The sequence below is a fragment of the Polyodon spathula genome, chromosome 29, assembly GCF_017654505.1.
Source record: "Polyodon spathula isolate WHYD16114869_AA chromosome 29, ASM1765450v1, whole genome shotgun sequence".
NCBI lineage: Eukaryota > Metazoa > Chordata > Actinopteri > Acipenseriformes > Polyodontidae > Polyodon > Polyodon spathula.
The window spans coordinates 5,487,910-5,503,729 of record NC_054562.1 but is presented as its reverse complement, the minus strand read 5'-3'; the positions used below and the strand labels follow the sequence as shown (position 1 = coordinate 5,503,729).

General features: G+C 45.2%; 1 protein-coding gene across 1 annotated transcript; it reads left to right on the top strand.

Annotated features, from left to right (window-relative positions):
* The first annotated feature begins 84 nt into the window (after nucleotides 1-84).
* On the top strand, nucleotides 85-13,569 carry LOC121302352 (solute carrier family 23 member 2-like). The gene is made up of 13 exons (XM_041232269.1): nucleotides 85-255; nucleotides 771-928; nucleotides 3,357-3,445; nucleotides 4,912-4,979; nucleotides 5,838-6,019; nucleotides 6,461-6,581; nucleotides 7,519-7,675; nucleotides 7,756-7,903; nucleotides 8,475-8,580; nucleotides 8,944-9,073; nucleotides 9,586-9,723; nucleotides 9,930-10,025; nucleotides 10,855-13,569. The coding sequence occupies exons 1-13, from the start codon at nucleotides 100-102 to the stop codon at nucleotides 11,100-11,102; spliced, it is 1,797 nt and encodes a 598-aa protein (XP_041088203.1). The 5' UTR covers nucleotides 85-99; the 3' UTR covers nucleotides 11,103-13,569.
* Nucleotides 13,570-15,820: the final 2,251 nt, after the last annotated feature.

Below are 15,820 nucleotides of genomic sequence, written 5' to 3'. Positions count from 1 at the left end.
GCAGCTAAGCAATCTGTGTCTTCTGTAAAACTTATTTTATTTATTTGCTGCTATATATTGCTGTGATCTAGTGGACCAGCCTGTCTCAGCACTACGGGGATGTTTAACTGTCTCTGTCCGTCCGTCTTTCCCTCACAGAGCTCTCTATCAGAGACGCTGGACAGCATGAACAGTCTGGACGCCCAGCGTATGGACATGATCTACACTATTGAAGACGTGCCTCCCTGGTACCTCTGTATATTTCTGGGCATGCAGGTAAAAAACACGGCAAACAAGCTTCTTACTGCCCCCCTCCTCCCCACTGTGCAAGGGTGCCTCTGCTAGGGCAGCACGGACCAGCCATTCGGATGGAGCTCGCCACACAAATCAGGAGCTGGCAATCGAGAGGGTCGCTGCTGTCGGTCGGGGTGGTTAACCGTTCAGAGTGAAGAAATGGCTGATCGGGTTTGTGATGATCAGTGCTGGTTTTCTTAGTGTGGAGAACAGCGATCCACACAAACCCAAGCTGCTGCTTCTTCACTGATTTCACTTGGAATGGCAAATCAGCCTGGTCGATACCAGCGACCCCCGTCTGTGGAGAGCTTGATCTAAAAATCGGCCCATGCAGCTCTCGTCTCTGCTAAACCTGGATTTTAAGTTTACCTGCTAAACGCTGATCTGAAATACTAACCCATGCGCACTGAAAGAACACTGTTACTGCACTTTGTGTTAAACTGTGTATAAGCAGAAAGGACTCTTTTGCTGACTGCTCTCCTCCCTTTCTCTCTTAGCACTATCTGACGTGCTTCAGTGGCACCATCGCTGTCCCCTTCCTCCTCGCCGAGGCCATGTGTGTCGGGTTCGACCAGTGGGCTACGAGCCAGCTGATTGGCACAATCTTCTTCTGCGTGGGCATCACAACGCTGCTGCAAACGACCTTTGGGTGCAGGTACTGTATCCTCGTGCTAGAACAGCACTCTTACATCCTGATGTGTGTCACAGTGTGCCGGTATCGTGATGCAGGAGATCAGTCCTGACGTGTCGCAGTGTGCAGGTATCGCGATGCAGGAGATCAGTCCTGACGTGTCGCAGTGTGCAGGTATCGCGATGCAGGAGATCAGTCCTGACGTGTCGCAGTGTGCAGGTATCGCGATGCAGGAGATCAGTCCTGACGTGTCGCAGTGTGCAGGTATCGCGATGCAGGAGATCAGTCCTGACGTGTCGCAGTGTGCAGGTATCGCGATGCAGGAGATCAGTCCTGACGTGTCGCAGTGTGCAGGTATCGCGATGCAGGAGATCAGTCCTGACGTGTCGCAGTGTGCAGGTATCGCGATGCAGGAGATCAGTCCTGACGTGTCGCAGTGTGCAGGTATCGCGATGCAGGAGATCAGTCCTGACGTGTCGCAGTGTGCAGGTATCGCGATGCAGGAGATCAGTCCTGACGTGTCGCAGTGTGCAGGTATCGCGATGCAGGAGATCAGTCCAGGGGTGCACCACAGTGTGTTCTGAATTTCTTGCTGACTGAGGGAGGAGTGCAGCAGTGTAGAATTTATTCTCAGTAATAGAAGTGATATGAAGACACTTTGAGTGCCCTAGCTTACGTTGCATTAGCAGCTACACACACTTTCCATTGCGCGAGTGGGTCGCTAGCTCTGACCTGGGTTTATATGAAGCTGTCTGTCTGTCACGGTTGACCTTTTTTTTTTTTTTATGTCAGGTATGCCAATGATGAAGAAGAAAGCACTGCTGGTGTAGTGTTAGAAAGTGGTACATTGTCAGAAAGAGATACGTTGTCACTTTGAAAGTGGTACAGACACAATCAGTTGCGGTCTGATGGGTATTTTCCTACTGTCAAACAGCGGTACAGTTACCATTAGTTGCACCTTATTTTTTGCAAGCGTTGGGTAGTGACATAGGAGGCTGTGGTTCAAGAAAAGGGCTTGTAACCAGGAGGTCGTCCCCCCTCATGTCCGCCATGTTGGCTCTAAATGCTGTATAGTGTATTACATGATGCTGACTCCAAGGTGAAGCCACAATGGTGTCAGTTTCATCATCTCGGCTACTGATGCTGCACATCCTGCAAGGTTCATTGTTTATATTTTGAAAACAATTTCCAGCAGAAACAGAAGAGCGCATTGCTTGAGAGAAATATACAATCCGTTTCCTGTCCTCTTGCTCTGCGTTGCTAAGTTACAGTTGTTTACAGATGAATTGAAGTGTATAACTTCAATGGGCCCTTTCATAGCCAAGTAGTCTTGGGTTGCATTATCGATGACTTCCGGCCAGTTTGCACGGTCGCTCGCCAGTGCAGCTGCTCCGTGTCGTTGTTCCAGCGCTGGCCCATCACGTGCTGGGAAGTCCGTTTCCTCTGTTCGCTGTATATCCTCGGTCGCTTCTGATGCTGCTAGGTCTTGTTCACACACTTCTGTCACCACCAGTTCTTGACCTTGCATGCTATCAGTTTCATGTACAGTTGCTGTAGAGTCTGTACTCTTGCCTTGGGTTTTTAATAAATTGCACAATCGAACCTTTGAGCCCTTCCAGATGTTTTTCCTTTTCTGCTTGTCTTTTGCGAAACCAGAAGATTTTTTTTTTTTAGACATTTTGTAGAAATATTTTTGTTCCGTTATTTTATAGCTAACCAGTCACTACTCTCTCCCCACTGCGTCTCTAAAACTTTGCCCCCTCTCGTCCACTCTTTCACACAGTTCATTGCTGCTCGAGCTGCCCCTGCACACCTGTAAGCTAGTTCAGATTTGTTGCCTTGTACTGGTACTGCTGTGGTCTGCTTATGGGTCAGCTAGCCAGGCTTTCAATGTATAGTAGCATCTCAACAGGATTCCTCACACTTTTCTGTAAAGGTTATCATCTTGGCAGTCAAAGTCCGCATGCTGCCTGTCCTTGGTTTGGGAGGGGTGTTGTTCAAGGCTGTTGAATCAATGAGCAAGTGAGCTTACACAATCTGCCTGCGTCACCCTGGTGTTAGAAAATACAAGCCCAGCGCTTTCTCTAACCACTGAGCTACCCAATCCCGCTGCCTTCCACACTGCAGCCCAGCTCTTGCACAGTTTTGCTGCTCCTGTGAAGCTGGTTGATGGCGTGGCAGTGAAAAAGTTAATTGTCAGAATGACTCAGCGGAATCTACTGCAGTCATGCTGATGGCAGCAGTGTTTACCCACAGTCCTTCACTGGGTCAAGAAACTTTGGTGCCCCCTAGTGGACTAGGTTTGATTTGCTAGCAAAAAAAAAAAACACCCGAAAAAAAACATTAAAATCAAAATACTATTATATTAAATGAACATGAAGTAATAATAAAAGTAATGACATTCAAAAAAATGTTTAACATCCCTCTCTCCTCCCTCTCTATGTCTCTCCAGGCTCCCTCTGTTTCAGGCCAGTGCTTTTGCTTTCCTTGCCCCATCCCGTGCCATCCTCTCCCTGGACAAGTGGAAGTGCAACACCACAGGTAACCTGACTGAGACTCGCAGCGCCCGGACCCCCTGCGGTCCTTCCAGGGGTCGCTTTGCTTCACCATTGTGTCGTGGGGACGGGTAACAAGCAGGTCTGGGTACACTGCGATGTCTTGAAGAGAAATTCTCTCCTCAGTAAAAGCTTAGAGAGATGCATTTCTTGGGTGACCTGATTGGGAGAAATGGTTTTAAAATGTATTGCTGCGATACAGACAACACTGGATATAGCAAAGGTAAAGTAATGCAGTTCTTGTGAAGACAGCAGGCACTTCTGTAACACTTTCAGGATGAAAATAAGACTCCTATTGCCCAGCAGTTTTGCCTGTTCCAGGTTTTACTACCAGCTTGATTAACCCCAGTGTATTGTAACAAGCTCGGGTATGTCTTATTAAACTCCTAGTAAAACCAGGAATGGATCAAACTGCTATGCAACAGGAGTCTTATTTCCATCTCTGTAAACACAGCACAATCCAGGGATTATTTTTAATCTATGATTAAAAATAATACCCAAGTTTAGGCTTCATTTTATTACTGTTTCTCTATATAAATATTGCACAGTAAAATCTATCTAATCCAGCATTGTTTAGGACTGGAGAATTGTGCTGGATTATACAACGGGCTGGTTTACTGTAAAATGTACAAATTATTTCAACATTAAATACAGTAGAAGTGTAGTGTTGGATTACAAGGTCAGATTCCATTTGATTTGATGCAGACAACACTTACTAGTCATGCTGGATTCCATAACAGACAGGTTCCGGATTGCAAAGGGGAGCACACCATTCATTTCAATAGGGATTGTAGAGAGGAGCGCACACCATTCATTTCAATAGGGATTGTAGAGGACTGGAGCACACCATTCATTTCAATAGGGATTGCAGAGGGGAGCACACCATTCATTTCAATAGGGATTGTAGAGGAGAGCACACCATTCATTTCAATAGGGATTGCAGAGAGGAGAGCACACCATTCATTTCAATAGGGATTGTAGAGGAGAGCACACCATTCATTTCAATAGGGATTGTAGAGGAGAGCACACCATTCATTTCAATAGGGATTGTAGAGGAGAGCACACCATTCATTTCAATAGGGATTGCAGAGAGGAGAGCTCACCATTCATTTCAATAGGGATTGTAGAGGAGAGCACACCATTCATTTCAATAGGGATTGCAGAGAGGAGCTCTCCATTCATTTCCATAGGGATTGTAGAGGAGAGCTCACCATTCATTTCAATAGGGATTGCAGAGAGGAGCTCTCCATTCATTTCAATAGGGATTGCAGAGGGGAGCAATTCCATTCATTTCAGTAGGGGCTGGGACCACAATGTTATGCTGAATTATACAGAATGCTGTTAGTAGGTTGTACTGTATGAAAGTCCCTGGCATCCAACTATCTGAAGTGTGTGTGTGTGTGTGTGTGTGTGTGAGTTCCTTTTTAAATCCTCGTTCTTGTGTTCCTCCAGATGTCTCGTTAATGAACTCCACTCGCTTACTGCACACAGAAGATATCTGGCACCCGCGGATACGAGAGGTAAGAGATTTCTATATTTGGCGCCGGGAACAAATACTTTATGGGACCAAACAGTGTTTCATGTAGGATTTCGAAATGTCACATTCTACAATTTGCCAGTTTTCCATTAAGTATATAGAAAACCACAAAGCGGTGTGTAATTCAATATGTTAACAGAACATTATTCCGCAACTTTGATTCAGCTTTATGAAGCAAGTTAGTAATCCTATTGGGTGGTAAACTTCTGGCCATAGCTGTATGCTTTTCACTATACAGAAGAGCATTTAACTCTCTGTAAAAGGTTGTTTTAATGCAGTATTGCATTGATGGTACAGAGCACTGTCTCCAAAATGCGGAGCAAACGGCTGCCGTTCTTTTATAATGCCCTAGCGGATTGTGCTGCGTCTCTGATGCTGGACCCTGAATTTTGTAATCGTTCTGTGTCTTCGTCTGTCTCTCGGAACCAGTGGGCTGCTGCTCTTTATATCCTGCTGCATAGACGTTTCGCCCATTCCAGATTTTACCAGATGATCCCGATCAAACTCGTAGCAAAACCAGGAATGGATCAAAGTGCTATGTAATGCTAAGCTCCACCCCTGAAGCTATCTGTTACATTTAATAAACCCAGGAAAAGAATAATGCATTGTGTTGGTGTTTGCAGTGGGATTCGTTTCTTTTTTTCTCTTGTTTTTTTAAGTCTGTTTCCCTTCCCTTTTTAATCACTTCCAATCCCCTTTTAAAAGAATTGAGAATCGATTTTTTAAAAAAGGAATTGGAATTGAACAAAGGGATTTTAACCCAACCCTGCTCCCCGAATTGGAGGGCTGGTGTTCGCCGCCGGGCTCTTCTTCTTGCTCAGTTTGTGTCTCGTTGTCTCAGATCCAGGGTGCGATCATCGTCTCCTCTCTGATTGAGGTGTGTATCGGTTTTCTGGGGCTTCCTGGGGTCCTCCTGAAGTACATCGGGCCCCTGACCATCACCCCAACCGTGACCCTCATCGGCCTGTCGGGCTTCCAGGCCGCCGGGGAGCGAGCGGGCAAGCACTGGGGCATCGCCATGCTGTGAGTATCCGTGCCTGCAGCGCCACCTAGGGGAGGAGGCTGGGGTCTAACATTTAAAAATCTAATTCCAGTTCCCTTTTGATCAGTTCCCATTCCAAGTGCTTCAAAGGCTCCTATAACCGAAAAAACTTCTCTCTCTGCATTTAGAAACTAAAAGACTCTCTTTCCCTCTAAGTTTAGAAACAAAAGAAACGTTCACACATTTTGTGACAAAAGTTTGGACGACACGTCTCTCTCGATGCCGTCAATGAAAACGGTTTTGGATTATACTGTGGAGTAATATTCCGGTATGGGGTTTAGGTTAAGACCACAAATCTCATTATACCCAAGCAGGCTTTACACCCAGGCATCCAGAGGTGAACCCTGTGAAATTGGCTCTAATCAACCAGCTCTCCCCCTGTCCTCTAATCTCTCTCTCTTTCTCTCTCTCTCTCTCCGCAGGACTATTTTCCTGGTGCTGCTCTTCTCCCAGTACGCCCGCAATGTCCAGTTGCCTTTCCCAGTTTACAAGTCCAAGAAAGGCTGGACTGCTTACCGTTTCCAGCTCTTCAAGATGTTTCCGGTGAGTCCTCCACTCTGTGTAGTGTTTTAACGGCTCTCCTCTCCAGGCTTGCTCCCTTTTGATGCTTGCCTTTTAGGAGCCTGATTGTTCCTCTCCTTTCCACCTTTACAAATGAGCACAGCACTAGGGATTGGGATGAGCACCCCCCACTTCACCATTGTACCAAATGAGGCAGACCAATATCTCCTTCGAGCATAGATTACAATGTGCTTTTTAAATGTACTTTCAGGGCCCTGTTTAGCTGTGAGTGCAGGAAACAAACCTATTTAAAGTGTAAAGAACAGAAGAAACCGCTTGTTTGCAGCTCGGAGAAATTCCTTGCTATTCTTATACAGAAAGTTGCATTAATTTCAGAAAATGTACTGTTGTTGCTAAATAATGGCTCTATTTGAATGAACAAAGCAGCTCTTATTAATACGATTTATAAATATCCCTTCTGAAAAAACATCAAAATAACATCTTGTACAGAGTTCATAGGAAATGCGGCACAATTCTGCAAAAACAACATTTTATTCATGTTTGATCGTACCACAGTAAGCAGTTTTGTTGTGTGTAGAGTGTCTCTGTTTAGTTAGTGGATACGGATCTCTTAAACAATGAGAGACACCGTGCAACAGGGGTGTCCAAACCCTGGTCCTGGAGGACCATTCCACTGCATATTTAACAGGAAAAAATGATACAATGAACTACTGTACTCCAGGATCTGGATGGAGGTTTAATGACTTCAATTAACAATTCAGAACAGGGTTGGAACAAAGACCTGGAGTGGAAGGGGCAGTGTTGGCTGGCCCTGCCTTCCACACAACACATTGACTTGCATAACACCTTTCCCATTATCATTCTGTACTATACCTGCAGTTGATTGCTTGTGCAAGAAAAGGGGTACATACAGTGACGTGTACCCTGCCTATTAACCTGTTGTCTCTTGCTGCCCCAGATTATCATGGCTATCCTGATGTCCTGGCTCATCTGCTTCATTTTCACCGTGACGGACGTCTTCCCCCCTGAAAAGGGCAAGTACGGGTACTACGCCCGCACTGACGCGCGCCAGGGCATCCTGGCTGTGGCTCCGTGGTTCAAAGTGCCCTACCCCTGTGAGTATGTGCCCTGCGGGGATCAATTCTGCTGTCTCTACTGCTCGGGGCTAACAGAGCCCTGTCTGTCTGTCCCTCAGTCCAGTGGGGAGTTCCGACGGTCTCTGCGGCCGGCGTGATTGGCATGCTGAGCGCGGTGGTGGCCAGCATCATCGAATCTATCGGGGATTACTACGCCTGTGCCCGTCTCTCCTGCGCCCCCGCTCCTCCTGTCCATGCCATTAACAGGTAGGCCCTGGCATGGTGCACCCTGGTGCTAACTTTGTTTTAAGTTCGTAGGGTGGCTAGTGGGAGAGATAAAGCACAGCTGGGTTTCATTAGAGCATTTTGCAACAGCTTCTTCTTCAGTCCTGAGAACCATGCTTGTAAGAAATACTAGTTTTTCTCATGTGGTATGTCTTACTGATGTGTTTCTGATATCTGCTAGGGTCAATGTTGTGGGGGGTGGGGGGGCAGGTTAATGTTTACACTCGGATGCACTTTTGATATTAGAGAGCTCTATTGAGTGCGTGTCCCCCCCCCCCAGTGCTGTAAAATGCTCTAATGAAATCCAGATGTACCTTTTCATTTATCTAACTGATTCAAGTAGACAAATGTTCTGTGTAATCAGTGTGTAATGAAGACAGGATTGTAGCTTTTACCTTTTAAATTAAGTTCCGGGATCTTTTTCAGTCAAACTAAATGTGCTGTTTTGGTGTGCCATTTAGGATGTCTTTTCTGTGTCAGCTGTCTTTTGCTGTGCTGGCTCTCTTTAATTTACTCCCCTCTCACCCCCCTCTCCTCCTCTCCGTTTCCACAGGGGGATTTTCATTGAGGGGCTCTCCTGCGTGCTGGATGGCATGTTCGGGACGGGGAATGGATCGACCTCCTCCAGCCCAAACATTGGAGTTCTGGGGATCACCAAGGTGCAGTGCAGGACCCTCGCTCTCTCGTGTGCAGGGTGTCTGATCCAGTACAGGGCTGTGATAATGCATGCTCAGTGCTCTCTCTCGTGTGCAGGGTGTCTGATCCAGTACAGGGCTGTGATAATGCATGCTCAGTGCTCTCTCTCGTGTGCAGGGTGTCTGATCCAGTACAGGGCTGTGATAATGCATGCTCAGTGCTCTCTCTCGTGTGCAGGGTGTCAGATCCAGTACAGGGCTGTGATAATGCATGCTCAGTGCTCTCTCTCGTGTGCAGGGTGTCTGATCCAGTACAGGGCTGTGATAATGCATGCTCAGTGCTCTCTTTTGTGTAAGGTGTAGGGTTACTTTTTCTGCCGGTCTCAGGTGGGCAGTCGGCGTGTGATCCAGTACGGCGCTGCGATGATGTTGCTGCTGGGCACGGTGGGGAAGTTCAGTGCGCTGTTCGCCTCTCTGCCAGACCCCGTCCTGGGGGCGCTCTTCTGCACGCTGTTCGGTGAGACGGGACCTTTTTAATTCATTATTCAAACATTTATTTCAAATGAGTTTATATACCGGTCGCTGTATAGTAACAGGCCATTATCTAAACACGAACAACATGCATCTGTTCACATGTCAGTGAAAGCTGCAGAGATGGCAATAAGACTCCGATTGCATAGCAGTTGCACCCATTCCAGGTTTTACTAGCAGCTTGATTAGCCACAGTGTGTCTAGGTAACAAACTCAGGTGTGTCTTATTAAACGCCTAGTAAAACCAGGAATGGATCAAAGTGCTATGCAACAGGAGTCTTCTTTCCATCCTTGAAACTATTTGTTTTTAAAAAGCATGGTATTGGTGGTAGCAGTGGAATAAACCACCCACCCAGAATCTGTAGACCTGACAAACACAAGAGAGTAATTTCATTCTTTAGACCTTAAGAGCTTTTGAGCCATGCGACGTGTGTGTTCCAGTCCCCAGCTGTTCCCCAGTACCTGACTGCTCCCCCTCTCCTCCTCCTCTCCCCTCAGGGATGATCACGGCGGTCGGCCTCTCTAACCTCCAGTTCGTGGACCTGAACTCGTCCCGGAACCTCTTCGTTCTGGGGTTCTCCATCTTCTTCGGGCTGGTGCTGCCCAGCTATCTGAAAGAGAACCCTCTGGTCACAGGTAGGGAAGGACCGACACCTGCTGCTTTGAATAACGAACTGACGCAGGGCCCTAGTCACAAAGGGGTTTTTAAAATACTTTTTTTTTTTCGACTGTGCAGTGAAAAAAATGAGAATAAACTAAATGAACTGTCTGCAAAACACTTGAAAAACAGTTTATTGAACTGAAACGTGTTTCTTGCTCTGACTCCCACTTTCTATTCTCAGGTGTCGAGGGGATTGACCAGGTCCTGAACGTCCTACTCACCACGGCCATGTTTGTGGGCGGCTCCGTGGCGTTCTTGCTGGACAACACCGTCCCAGGTGAAGGGGGGGGACTGGCACTCGGTTTTGGTAGTGCTCACATCCTGGTGTTTTTTAAAAGCTCAGAAGTTTAAATCCTCAGTTCGACCTTAATAGAGATCTCCAGAAATATCTTATCTCCAAGTCCACCTGGTATACCAGAGTGTAACCGTTTACCTGTCCCCCCTGCAAAACTGCCCCTAGTTGATGCAAGAGCTACTGGTTTGCTCATTCAATGTGGTATGTCTTAGTGATGTATTTCTGACGTTTACTAGGGTCCGAGTGTTGCGGGGGTGGGGACAGGTTAAGGATATTTGAGAGCTCTATTGAGGCCAGAAAGGTGATGACTGACACAGAAAACGATACAAAGTGAATCTGAAAGAAAAAAAATATATATTGGTTAAGAGAAATTCATAGCTGCTATTTTAAAGAGTTTGCATCAATTACTTGAGCTGCACAAATCGATTATTCAGTTATTCGGGTCAAGCTGTCTGCAGGGGAGGGTCGCTGGTGACAGTCAGACTGATTTCCCCCATTCAGAGCGAATTAAGAAACAGCTGCCTGGGTTTGTGTGGGTCGCTGTTCTCCACAGTTAAGAAAAGCAGCGATCACCACAAACCCGAGCAGCTGTTTCTCAATTCACCCTGAACGGTGAGTCAGCCCGATCGACACCAGCGACCCTCCCCTGATTGTCAGCCCCTGATTTCTGTGGAGAGATCCAGCCCAGATCATCGGTCCACGCGGCACTGCATATCTCAACGACGCAAAACACTAAAGTACACGAAAAGGTAAGGGAGCAGGAATAAAAATCAAGGAAACGGAATCTGAAGGTTACACCCGTCTCTCGCAGGCACAGTGGAGGAGCGCGGGATCAAGAAGTGGAAGCGCGGGATTGCCAAGGGGAATTCCGAACTGGAGGGCATGGAATCCTACGACCTGCCCTTCGGGATGTCTTTCCTCCGGAGGTACTGGATATTCCAGTACATGCCCATCAGCCCCACCTTCGCGGGGTACAACTGGCAACCCTGCGCCAAGAGGGGGACCCCCGAAATCAGGGGGGTGCAGGAGAGCGGCAGAGGGAGGGAGCTGGGGGTCTAGCCTGTGGGGGGGGGGCACCGTGATGCGAGACACAGATAGAGTGGGAGGGCCAGGCTTTAGTTTTATTTGAAGATTTTAAAGTTTAAAAAAGCGCTTTTTTTTTTTCAAGCAGAAATGCACTATTGAAATTCTGAAAGGAAATTTTGGTTTATTTGTAATGACAATATTAATTGAACCCAGCTGTGCAAGTGCATTGTAAGTCCTGTTTGTAGTTAGTGCTCTCTGACTGTCTGTGCTGCTTGTTGTAGGAGTTTGCAAATTCTTTTTCAGATTAGTTACTGTAAAATATTGCAATAGCACTTAACACGTAGTCTTAATCCAGAGGACTAGAAAACTGACCAAAAAAAAAAAAAAGTTTCCTTCAAATCCATTTTTTTTAAAGCGTTTTTTAAGACTTTGACACTGGCTCCCCTAACAGAGAGTAGATCTGTGTGTGTACCTATCTGTCAATGTATATCTGTCTACCTGCTGAAAATCTTCAAACTGCTCTCGTCTGTCCTCATGGTCTCAATGTGCATCTAGAGAGAGTTGATGTACGGAGAGCCTGCACCTTAACGAAAAGGTCATGACCTTTTTTTTTGGTTTTTTTTTTCTGCTCGTTTTTATTGCTTCGGTGAGAAACGTTGTTATGAAGCTCAGGGCCCTGATTCTCAAGCAAGTTCAAATTTCCAATTCTGCAAGGAGGAGAATGTTCAGAGTCTTGATGACTCAGTCCTGTAAGCGGGCGCTTTCGGTGCGGGTTCGTGATCGTTCTTGCGCGCTTCGGAGCTCGGCCGTTACTACGCGAGTCAGGGATGCTCCGTTGATTTCTCAACGCGTCCTTTTTTTTTCAAACTGGGATACCAAAACAATGTGCCAATTTTTCAAACTTGAGCAATAAAAAAATAAATAAAAAAAAAACTTAGAAAAGTGAATCTGGCCTTATCTCTTAGATGGGAATAAAACTCCAATTGCATAGCAGTGCGAGCTATTCCAGGTTTTATTGTGAGCTTGTGTTATCTTGTCGCGTTCAGTCTGCACCTTCTCACCCTGCTGTGCAATAGGAGTGCGCTGCAGAAGGCTGCGTTTGACCTGCTCTTGCAGCTGCAGTTGCAGTGTTCGCCCACCAGGTGGAAGCCAGGAGCTTGTTTCAGAGGTTTAGAGAGGGTACTGCAGCTCCAGGTTTCAAAGTCATGCTACAGTGGCTTTAAAAATTCAGGAGAGAGAGCGGTAGAACTTAAATTCCCAGCCTTGGAGTAAAACCTTCTGTAAGTAGTTGTTAATTATAATTAGTACTGTTGTTGTTGTTTATTATTATTATTATTATTATTATTATTGTTTGTTCAGACTTGTTCTTGAAATGAAATGAATGGTATTGTCTATGCAGTGTGTCTCATTGGAGGGTATTTATTTTTTACTTTTGAGTTTGTTTTTGTTTTTTTTAATTAATGGAGTATCGGTGCCTCCTGGTTGGCGGGGGGGAGGGGGGGGGCTCTATTTGCTACTTTTGTGTATTTATTCAATCGGTCACCTGTTAGTTACCTGACACCTCTGGTAAATACTAAACTAAGAGATGTTCCTTCAATAGGGTCGTTATTAAGATAATCAACAGCAGCCCTTTTACAGAATGGAGGGCTAGGACTCCGAGCCATTTTTAAAGAGCTTGTGTATTTTATATTTCTGACCTTTTGAGATGGGAAGACTGTTCCTATTGCTCTACATATAAGCGTCCGTCCAACAGCTCTCGCACCTCAGCTACAGCAGAAAGAGGAGACTGGGAGCCTCTACAGATTCATTGAGTATAGCAGGGTGTGCAGCCCCGGGTCTGGAGAGCGACAGGGTCCTTATCACTCTGAGTGCTCCATGACTTCATCGAACTGTTCGTTAGCTTAATTAGACCTTTTTAATTGTTTTCAGCTTTTAAACAGTTGCAAGTTTCAAGTTAACCATACCATTTTATAAGTAACTTGCAATCTGAAATGCGTTAGGCGCTGAGAACAATTATACTGGTCTAATTAAGCAAATTATCGGTTCAATTGAGGGTCTAGTTCAGTAATTGAGAGCTCAGTGGAATGAAAACCAGCAGACACAGGGGCTCCCTGAGGACTGGGGTTGAGAACCGCTGGCGTGGAGGACCAGAAGTATAGTTTTGTTTTCTTTGAATCCTTTGAAAAAAAAGTTTAAAGACTTTTTTTTAATTATCATTAAACCTTTCTACCCCACCCCCCTCCTGAAAAAAGATCTATATATATATATTTTTAAAAGAAATAAGTTTTTAAGCCAGTCATATTTGTTTACCTGTTCTTGTTAAAATGAATGCAGCTTCATTATGGGGCCAAATCCTCTCTTGCGGGGAGTACAGAGTTGGTTTTAAATCCACCCTGCTTGGATGCGTGTGTGTTTTTGTATTGTCTGGCTGGGCTGTAGTTGTGGCGTCTGCCCACCAGATGGTAGCAAGGAGCATCTCGTTGTTGTGAGGCTCAGGCTCGCCATCTGGAGGGTACTGCAGCTCCTTATTGCAAGCAAAGAATTGGACGCCATCGGTATGTATCATATAATATATATATATATATATATATATATATATATATATATATATATATATATATATATATATATATATATAATATGTATATGTATATTTGTTAGATGATTTGAACAGTACACACAGTAAACAAATCAATTCATTGTATCTCAATAAAACTAAATGAAAATAAGTATAGCCTTGTATGTTCTCTTTTTCTTGCACCCGTATATAATTCCCCAATTCACCCCCATGCAAATGCGATCCACTTCCGAGTTGATAATCTTAAAGAAGCGAAAAGAAACTTCCCTGACAACATTTCAACTGGAGGTCTTTTTCAATGAAGACTTCTGGTTGAAAGGTTTGTGATTGAACTTGCTAGGGTTCTGAATATAGTGCTGTGCAGTGTTTTATAGCACATTTTCTCTGCCAAGTGTTAGGCAGAAAATGGTTACATGACCTGTAGCTTTGGTAAAATGGAAGTTAAAGCCCTGCTTATTATATAATGCAAAACACTCAATCAAGCACAAACTTTTAAGTCCAGTGACAAAGTTTTGGCCTGAAGGCTTCATCAGCTAAGTCAGTTCTGATCTGATGCCTCCCAGTTACATCAGGGAGGCAAACCCTCGTCCACTAGAGGGAGTAGCGGCTCCACTCAGTTTGTGCAGAACGCGACAGCCTGGTGAAGTGCATTGTTAAACAGCCTTGATCTGATCTGCTTTTATTACCTTTTCTGTTCTGATTTTTATTTATTAATTTTTATTTACTACAATCCCCCCCCCCCCCAAAACATTTATCTGCGGCACACTTGCACACTCCCTGCTTGCTGATCGATGAGTCTCTGCCTTCTGCCCAACAGACCAGACCCCAAACTTCGCTCTGCTCTGTGGCCAAAATGACTTGCCCTTTTACTTTGCAATTGTATGTGTGCCTCTTAACGTATTATGATTCACATCTGATAGGAGTAGCTCAGTGTGGATTTTAAATCTTTGTGAAAAATCCAAACTGTTGATCAGTGTAATCTGGTGACAACCCTAAGTTCACCAGCTCCCATCACACCATAAGTTTAATGGTTCTATCCCCGTTCAGGTCCTGTGTTACAGATATTTGGGCCCCACCTGATACATGATAGGTGGGGGCCCTATTTCCTGCAACACAGGAAGCAAACTTATAGTGTGGTGGTGCTGTTTTGTTGTTTATGCTCATGGCAGGTGAGAACATGGTTTTAACCCTTAACTGACACGGTCTTGTGTAGAAATGAATACTAATCCTGCTCTGAGTGTGGCAGTGTTTCAGGATCCGAGTGGTGCAGCTTGTTGTCGTGCCTCTGCGGCGCACAGAGTAACGGAAGCTGTAATCCGTTCATTAAGCTGCAGCCCACAGGGAGCTGTTCTCTTTGAGAATAAAATACAAAAGAAGTGTCCGATTCGTGAGAAATGGTAGCTTTTTGTTAAACAAGGGCAACTTTCTTACAATTTGCCTGCCATTTGGTGACTCTTTCCACTTTGAATTGCCTGCCACTGAACTATAAATCTACTTCCTGTGCAGCGGGTAATAAGGTCCCTTCTGATCCTGCATGTACAACACAGTGGGCAGTTTGCCTATATAACAAGTCTGCCTCAAATCTACATGCAGTTTGCACATATGTAGGCCAGTGAGTGTGTGACTCAGGCAGGGTGCCAGTATCCACTGCACAGAAATATAAATGAGGACTATAGGGTGATGTAGTGGTGGCCACTGTATTGCATTATTCTGCATGGTATACTGGAATAAAGTGGTTTTAGAGCATTTTACAGCACTGGCTTTTTTAGAGCTTATTTACAGCACTGGCTGTTTTAGCGCATCAAGTACTTGCACATGCTGATTACCCATGAAGCACTCCTGTGAGGTCGGGGTTACTTTGTCATTTTTTTGGAGCATTTTCAACTGGAATCTACCTGATATTTAAATGTTCTGTTTAAATGTATTGCTATGATAACTTGCTCTAATTGTGTCAACCACAAAAGTTAACCCTAAATGTAACTTAATTCCTCAGATACAGCCTTTCAGCTGCGTTTATGACGCCTCAAATATTGGTAAATACCGCCGGCTTGTGTCCTGATCTTTTTCCAAGTGCTTGGTATTTAATGGGTTAAAGGCACAAGCCTGATGCAGTCCAGGGAGATTCTCCCAGTGCTGTAAAATGCTCTAAAGATCCAGCTGTGGCTGTTCAAAT

What these genes read in the sequence shown, in the direction of transcription:
- LOC121302352 (XM_041232269.1), top strand. Translation starts at nt 100, where the DNA reads ATGTTTAACTGTCTCTGTCCGTCCGTCTTTCCCTCACAGAGCTCTCTA. An exon ending in CACTGGGGCATCGCCATGCT is followed by an intron (nt 6,020 to 6,460) that starts GTGAGTATCCGT and finishes CTCTCTCCGCAG; the next exon opens with GACTATTTTCCTGGTGCTGC. An exon ending in GTTCAAAGTGCCCTACCCCT is followed by an intron (nt 7,676 to 7,755) that starts GTGAGTATGTGC and finishes TCTGTCCCTCAG; the next exon opens with TCCAGTGGGGAGTTCCGACG.